Here is an 8,217-nt window from a genome sequence, read left to right on the forward strand (position 1 = left end):
TAAGTGTTTATCAAAATTGAAATTGGACAACCCGTTCTTTCTTAAAGTTTTTTTTCAGATGCTTTTCTTCTGATGCGTGAGAAATTGCACATGGCACTCGTGATGGTTTGTGTTTAACCTGCCAGAAGGAGTATTTATAGGTCTGGTTGTATTTAGAGGCCTTGTCAAAGCCAGTTGCTGCGTGCTAATACTTAGCATCTTGGCTAACTTGCACTTTGTACACACAAAGCCGGTGAGCTTACGAGTACTATATGTGTTTTCAAAAAGAAACTCTCACTACACAATTGGGTTCAAAATAACGGATGAATAAAAGGACATAAATTCGGTTTTGCTTTGACTTTTTTTTTCAATCTTTGTGTTTGTTCCAAGTTTATTTTGTTCATAATTGGCCAAACTTTAAATTTGTGAACATAGATTTTGTAGATCTACTAAAGTGAACAGCGTAGCTAATTCTTCATGATTATTACAAGAGGTATTTTTTTTTCTTAGCCAAAGCATGTGTGACCTTCAGTTTTGGCGTACTTGTATAATGTTTAGAAGTGACGTATTTTAGAAAAAGAATTGGGTTCAAAATATTAAATACATTTCTTACAATTATTCTTTGTCTGTTTTTTGTTTTCGTTTGATATGGCCAATTATTTGTTCAAAGTTTTTTTTTTTAAGAATTTCACAAGGTTTGGAACAATATTACAACATTATTGTGTTTATTTGATGCAAATAAACTACAGTTCAGGGGGATTTAAAGCAAACGGGCCAGTTTTGAACGTTTTATGGAAATATATATCTTGGCTTAGCTTGCATGTTGCAGTTTACTCACTTGAAAAACAATCTGGTTCAAAATATTATATGAATTAGCAGCCCACAATTTTTGTTGTTTTTGTACATTTTGGTACAATGTTTGGCCGTGTTCCATTTTTTAACAATATTACGAAGTTTGGAAGAATATGAATTATTTGTTTGTGTCTGTTCTATTGGTTTTACAGCTGAATTGTCAAATGTTACATATGCCCAATGTAGCATTTGTATTTCTTTTGATTAATGATAGATACAAATGTGTGCAACGAAGATAATGTGTCCATTGATGAAAATTAGTTATGCATTTATCTTGTGCACCATTCATTATTGAACCATTTGTATAATGTTTCAAAGTGACACGTTGTCATAATCATATACACTTTCTGCATTAACTGTTGCTCATAACATTATTTTGTACTCATAGTTATTTCTGACACACATAGTAATAATCAATCAATTGATGGAGTCAACTTCTATTGTATTCTACAACTCTACTTTTCGTATACATGTTTACAGTAGCAGTATAACATTATTATCATTGTAAACATCAATAACAACACACACAAAAATAAGTCTTCAGTATAGGTATTGAAAATAACACAAACGGATATCCCTGGTTATTTCTAACCCAAGTGTTTTAAACATGCATGATGCAATGAAAGCATAACAGTTTACTAACAAAATGTTTCCACCCAGGAGGACGAAGAAGGCATTTGGGCCTGATTTGCCGTCATCGGTGAAGCATTCGGGAAAAAAAATGTGAGTACCTAGCCCTGATAATTTTTTCATGTATACAATAGCGCACTGTAAAAACGTCATCTAGCTAGCAAGGTTGATTTGACCACAATAACCACAGCATTGCCCTACTCCGAAAAGCAAAGGAACACCCATCATCGTGAATTTCCGTCCTCTAAAGTGCACTCAGGGATTTATAGCTGCCCATAGAGTGAAGGTATATTTTTTCCAAAAGTACTTTGCAAGATTATATAGGCACTATTAATGTAAATGCACTAAGCAGCCTAATGTGGGTGTACTGTGGTCCAGTGGTGATAAAAACGACACAGTGACACAAACCAGAGAAGGACAAGTCGAGCTTGCTTTTTTCCTCCCCCAGTAAAAAGATGTTAGCGTATTACCTCACGTTGTGTTTTCGTGTGTGTGGCAGTTCATTACAAAACAACACTGAACAGTCATGATGTACTTTAAGACTGAAAAAAAGCATAAAGAATGCGTAGTCATTAAGATTCATTCCAGTTTTGGAAGTTTTATCTCAGACCTGCTCTACGTACAATTAGCTTTGCACTAATGTGTGTTTAAAAACATTTGATGCTCTTACAATTTAACCAGTTTAGGCCATTCTTCAATAACTGCCTTGGGAATATTGCCTATTCACCCTAGTACTCTAATCTTTTGTTTTTTATGGTGAACGGTGACCAAAAGCCCCCTCAATATACAAAAACCTGCCACGTTGACCCCCCTTTTAATATGCGCTCTGCCGGCCCCCACTTGCAGCAATATACTCATAATCGATCACGGCTGCACGGTTATTTATTAACATTTTATGGGAAATAACGGGAAACAAGCCACCAAACATGACACAAATTTGCTCTGTTCAATTTAAGTTCAATTCCTTTGTTAGGGAAATTCATTTTCACAGACTGTGTGGGGGGTACAGTCATTGCTGTCGCAGAAGATCGTGCGCCAAATTACCTATCAACAAGTGGTCTCCCATCCAAGGACTAACCAGGCGTGATCCTGTTGAGCTTTCCAAGATTGGGCGTTCTCAGAGTGGTATGGCGGTAAACAGGTCAACAAACAGATCTTGGCCCTTGCTCTTAGCAATAGCAGACTGGGGTTAATGGATACTTCTAAACATCCAATAGTGTGAATAGTTTAAATCAACTCCTGATTTTCAATAACTGTCCTGATTGTCGATTTGTTACAGCCGAATTCCATAATGAGGTTAACAAAGCGTTGTCGTTTTCGTGTTTCTTTATTTTCCCAAGCGTTGTATCCATTGTTATCATTGTCTTGCTTTACCCTTTGGCAATATTCCAAGTCTTGGGATCCATAGCTAAACACATTCAGGTTTGTTACCTAAGATTCTGAACCGGACAAAAAGGAAAAAATTGTGCTTTGTGGGAAGGAGTTAAGCCAATTGCATATGAGCATCTTCATGAAGCCGTGAAACAAACCAATAGCGGACTAACATCTTAAATGACCTCAACCAATAACAGCCCCGCAGCTCAGAGACATGTGAGGCACGTAACTCGCACAGTCATACTCACCAATACCACAAAGTCCGTGACGAGGGGACGGAGAAATATCATATTTCACCTTATAACATGAACATATACTAAAATAAGGGATGGTGTAACCATGGGATCTACTTTGTAACTAAGAATACAAATAACATAAGTGTGAATAAACTAAACCACACTAATTATACATGTGAAATCTAGCTAATTAAGCCTTGTTTGAAGAACTTGATCTTTCTCTTACATAGCAAGTAACCAACTTGGTATCGTCATCGTTTCCTCTGTCATTAATTCCCCCCAATAATCCACTGGTGGACCATCACAAGTGGAGTGACTGACTCATGATGAACTTCGGCCTTACAGCGTTTCAAGGCTTAGCTCCTCAGTGAAGCCATGCAAGGTTGTCGTGTATTTGTACACCGTTGCATTAGCGAGCACGACAAATAGACATTATAGTCCTAATCTATTCCATGTGTGCCGCAAGGGGTGGCTGTGTGGAGAGGACAACCGCACTGCCTAAGTTTTTTTCCCGTCCTTCGCCTGCCCTTTAAAATATTCCTTGAAGGTAAACCCGAGAATCCGTGTCCCTGCTATCTAAAATCAGATAATTCTTCTGATCTAATACCATAAGCCGGGCACATTAGCCTTTAGCGCAGAGTGGTGTTGCGGCTAGCGATATCAGCAAAGTTCATCTATCCTCCGTTGTTGTTCTGGCAGCGTGCGACGCGAGTGCGGCTAACAGCTGTTAGCCGTCTTTATTAGAAAACAGATGGGAGCTATTTGGGCATGTGTAGCTACAGCGGAATAAGGCTAGAGCTAATCCTCATATCCCGTCTCTGAGTGAGCTCTGCCTAATATGAGCAAACAGAGATGACAGGATAGATAGCCAAATAGCCAAAGATGGAGATGCCCCTCCCACCAAGAATAGTTTACATTCATTTTTACAGTATTCCTTTGATTTTTGAATGTAATCTCTTCCATACCACCCTTAAATTTCCAGGAAGAAGGAACTACATTTACCAGAGGTGTTAAAGTAAAATAGAGGGAGGGTCAAATCGAAATTGGCAAAATGTCGAGGGCCACGTCAATGGAATGTTGACAATTTTTCAAATGTCGCATATAATCGAGTGAAGCTAATGGAAGTTACTAAATGCTAACAAATGTATTACGATTAGATAAGATACATAAAGCGTTTTTTTATATGGCTCTGTCCATATGTGCCTTCTGCTGCTCCCTCCAAAGCAGCAAAACCAGATGATTGGGGTTAATGGATTACAATCTCAAAAGGGCTTTCACTTTAGGTAGAAAATAACAGTTAAAAAAAAAAAGAAGAAGCTCCGAACCAGATAAAAATGGACCCTGCTCGCAGCAATATGGGATTAGTTCTTGTTTATTTGTTTAGCCCTTTATCACAAGGAGTTTCAAAGGGCTGCACTGACTACAGACTAAGGATAATGTATCGCGGCCGCACAAGTGCGGTTCACTTTAGCCTGAAACGATGGCAAAAAAGAGCCACCCAACAAAAGTGGCCTATGCCTACCCCTGCTCGAAGTAATAATCGACAGGGGATAATGGAATCAGGCTGTCTGAGTGCACTTCACTTTTTGGTGGCTAGAATGGTAAATAAAAGGCACCTGGCCAGACAGAAATGCATGCTGCCTAATATGGGCAAACAGAGATGACAGAATAGGAAGCCAAATAGCCAAATGTATAGACCCTACACCTCCCACCAAGAATAGTTTACATTCATTATTACAGTATTCCTTCAAATTTCACAGTTTATCAGTTCCATACCAACTCTTGAATTTCCAGGAAGAATTAACCATATTTATCAAAGGTGTCAAAAACAAATAGACTGAGGGCCAAATCAAAATTGGCTAAAGGTTAAGGGCCCGGCTGATGGAATGTTGACAATATTTCTAATGTCGCATATAATCGAGTGAAGCTAATTGAAGCTACTAAATATCTAAAAGATATATTGCAAAACAAAATATGTGTCTGTATTGGATACGTTTTGAAGTGTATTACGTGCATTGAATTTACATTTTTGTTTTTGTTTTTAATTAAGGAGATCAAAGCTACAAGCCGCTTCAAGGATGCTAGCCGCTTTTTATTAAGATACATAACTAGAGTATAGTTAGCTATTTTTGCAAAAGAATTATTTACAATATTTTTTTTTCCATAATTCACTCAACTGGTATATATTTTAAAATATATAATTGCATTGAAATACAATAAAGTGCAAACATATTACACATTAACACTTTATTTAAGGAGGAGTAAAAAAAAAATCACAATGTTTACTGGTGTATGATGTGTATGGTTCCTAGTGTATTACAACCGTCTCAGGGGATATAGAAAACATTCTCATGGGCCACACCCTGCCCTCAGGCCTCGACTTTGACATATGTGATATAAATATGATAACTGCAAGTGCACAGTAATGCACAAGTAAACTGATTAAATGTGTAATTATTGTATGTGGCTTGCCAGAAGCACGGATTTACACTATACTGTATATGGATGGATACAGCTGGCAATGTTGTTGTAGAATGAACCTGAAGGCCCCGGGTGAATCAACCAATACACATCAGGCTTGTTATACTGAATAACAGAACTTGGCAACAAGAGACCATGAGCATCTAACAATAACAATAGTAGCTAATGTTGAGCCATAGCCTGCAGCCAAGTGGTTAACATGAGTGCCTAGAGAAGGAAACAGTGGATACATTCATAGAGGCCGGAATTATATAACTCAGCAGCAAATTACACTGAGAAAGAAATCAGGAGCAGCTAACAAAAAAATAGGGGCTTGAAATAAGCCATAGTCAGCAACCAAGTGGCTAACATGAGTTGCCAGAGAAGGTAACTATGCAAAATAAAGCTACACAAGCCTGAATAAAAAGACTTGCGATGAGTAACACGGAAGGACTAAGCATTATTAGCTAAGGGTAACATCAGAGGCAATCTGCGAGTCATAGCCAGCGGTCAAGTGGTTAACATGGGTGGCTAGAAAAGGATAGAAAGAAAAATAAAGTTACAGATGCCTGAATAACGGGACTTGGCGATGAGTGACCCTGAGGGAGGAAGCAGGATAAGCTAACAACAAAAATAGGGGCGAGCCATAGTCTGAAGCCAAATAGCTGACGTAGTGGCTGGAGAAGAAAGCAGTTGAATAATGGAACCCAACAATCACATTTAGGGCTTAACTTTCTGTGGTAAGTGGCCGCTGAGTGCTAAAAGCATCTGCGGGACAAGGTAGCGTTGCAAATTAGTCATTCGGACTTCCGTAGTAGTAAGATGCTAGCCAACCATGTTAGCTTCTTCAAGTTGTGGAATATAATTCAAAAAAAAAAAACCCCATAAAATCCTGTTTATGAATTTATTACCGTAAATTCCGGACTATAGAGCGCACCTGATTATAAGCCGCACCCTCCACTTTTTGAGTGAATTGACGCTTTTGTACTTACACAAGCCCCACCCATGTATTAGCCGCGGCCGCCCCGCAGTAATGCTTGCGACACAGCCACAATTTTAGCCCGGGACACTTACTCTCAGCCAAAAGGCCGAGCTAAGGTCCTAGCCCCAAAGCCTTGCTGCGATCATTGCGAATGCACCGCTCCCGGAAGTACTGCAATACCGGGTAGATGCGCGGAGTGGACAGAGCAAGCTCTTATTTCATTTCCGGGTTGCAAAAATCAAAACAGATACTACACATAGGGTCATGCCTACACTTTTAGAATCTCACGGTCGTTCCACAGATAGTACACAATTTCAGAACCACAATTGGCATCACAAATAGAAAATGATACCCGTAATTAAGGTATGATGCAGACTTGTAAAGTCGGGGTCCCGTTGAAAGTAATCCAAGGGAAAAAATGTATACATACATATACATTTTCCATCAGCTCGCGTTTGCTCCGCCCCATATTTTTGATTCGTCCGTAGAACACATTACAGAAAAAAATCTCTAAAATAAATACATTACAAAAATATACCGTTGCAAATACATATTATACATGGTTACACATATTTACGAAGAAAGACGGTACACCGAGAGAGTATTCAAAGCTTGAATAATAATGATATAACTTTCATCCCAAACCGTGCCTTTGAAAGGTACCAAGTAGTAGGATCACGCTCACAATGTATCAAACATACCTGTGAAGAAAAAGCTTCCCGTAAATGTGAAATCCACGGTAGATCGTCTTCAACTTTCTTCTCATAACTGTCACCAACAAGAGCATCTTCCTCAGTATTGGAACGTACCTTAACTTTACAGAAAATATATGTTAAATCTTAGAGATTGCAGTCTTTCTTGGCGCACATATTCTACTGGTCTCAATCTTACCTTTTAAACTCCTGCGCCGCTGGTGGCCGTTAGAAAAATTCCATAAATTAGCCGCTTCACTGAATAAGCCGCAGGGCTGAACATTTGGGAAAAAAGTAGCGGCTTATAGTCCGGAATTTACGGTATATAAATCAAGTGGTTTGTACACCACAGAGGTTTGCTATACACTGTACTCTGTCCCTTTAAGCCCTCGGTCATGAAGAATGTGAGAATTAATGTGGCCTTTTTTTTTGCTAATGACCGATTCCGGTGAACTTTTGTCCGATTCACTTTAACAGAAGCCCTCGACTTTGGTTGGAGCCAATCAGTTTCTTTCCTTGACAGCAACTCAAGCGCATTCCAGAATATTAAACAGGACTGATCATCCTTTTTCACAATAAAAGCTCTTTGTGCCCTCTTTCTTTACACAAACACTCAGAATAATAACAGATGAGTAGAATGTTGCGTTCAATGGGGAAAAAAAAACTTGGCTAAACCTTTTGACGTTTCTTTTTTATTTTGGAACAAACACGTTTTCGCTAGAAAAGCCCTTAGCTTATTTTCTCTCTTTTCGTACTGACAAATTCACTGAGTGTTAACGGAGTAATGTTTCCAGAGAAGTCAACGCCACCCCCAACCCTGATCTTCACTTTTGTTTTCCATGTAATGTTTCTTTTGTGTGCTGTACCCTCACCAAACAGAATAGACTCGAGGTATAATAATGCTTGGCAAAGTAGTAAATACAATTCAAATCCAGCTTCAGGATTTTTTTTGTTATTATTAATGTTTATCGTTGTTTTGAGTATACTCGTATTGGCTTTTTATGTTAACACA

At 38.6% G+C, this 8,217-nt stretch overlaps 1 protein-coding gene and 1 non-coding gene across 2 annotated transcripts in view; one reads left to right on the top strand and one right to left on the bottom strand.

Moving 5' to 3' along the window:
• The window catches only part of LOC148370387 (ERC protein 2-like), a 204,448-nt gene extending 196,443 nt beyond the window's left edge, over positions 1 to 8,005 (top strand). Inside the window, exons 17-18 of the mRNA XM_088332908.1 lie at positions 1,492 to 1,554; positions 7,683 to 8,005. Coding sequence (XP_088189034.1) covers positions 1,492 to 1,518 — 27 coding nt within the window. The 3' untranslated portion in view covers positions 1,519 to 1,554; positions 7,683 to 8,005. The remainder of the gene's footprint in view (positions 1 to 1,491; positions 1,555 to 7,682) is intronic.
• Positions 6,660 to 6,855, bottom strand: LOC148370391 (U2 spliceosomal RNA). Its single transcript, XR_015850164.1, has one exon. It is a non-coding gene; the product is annotated as a U2 spliceosomal RNA (small nuclear RNA).
• Positions 8,006 to 8,217: the final 212 nt, after the last annotated feature.

This window comes from Urocampus carinirostris, chromosome 3 (assembly GCF_059441175.1).
Source record: "Urocampus carinirostris isolate Australia breed hairy pipefish chromosome 3, RoL_Ucar_1.0, whole genome shotgun sequence".
In the NCBI taxonomy this organism is placed as follows: domain Eukaryota; kingdom Metazoa; phylum Chordata; class Actinopteri; order Syngnathiformes; family Syngnathidae; genus Urocampus; species Urocampus carinirostris.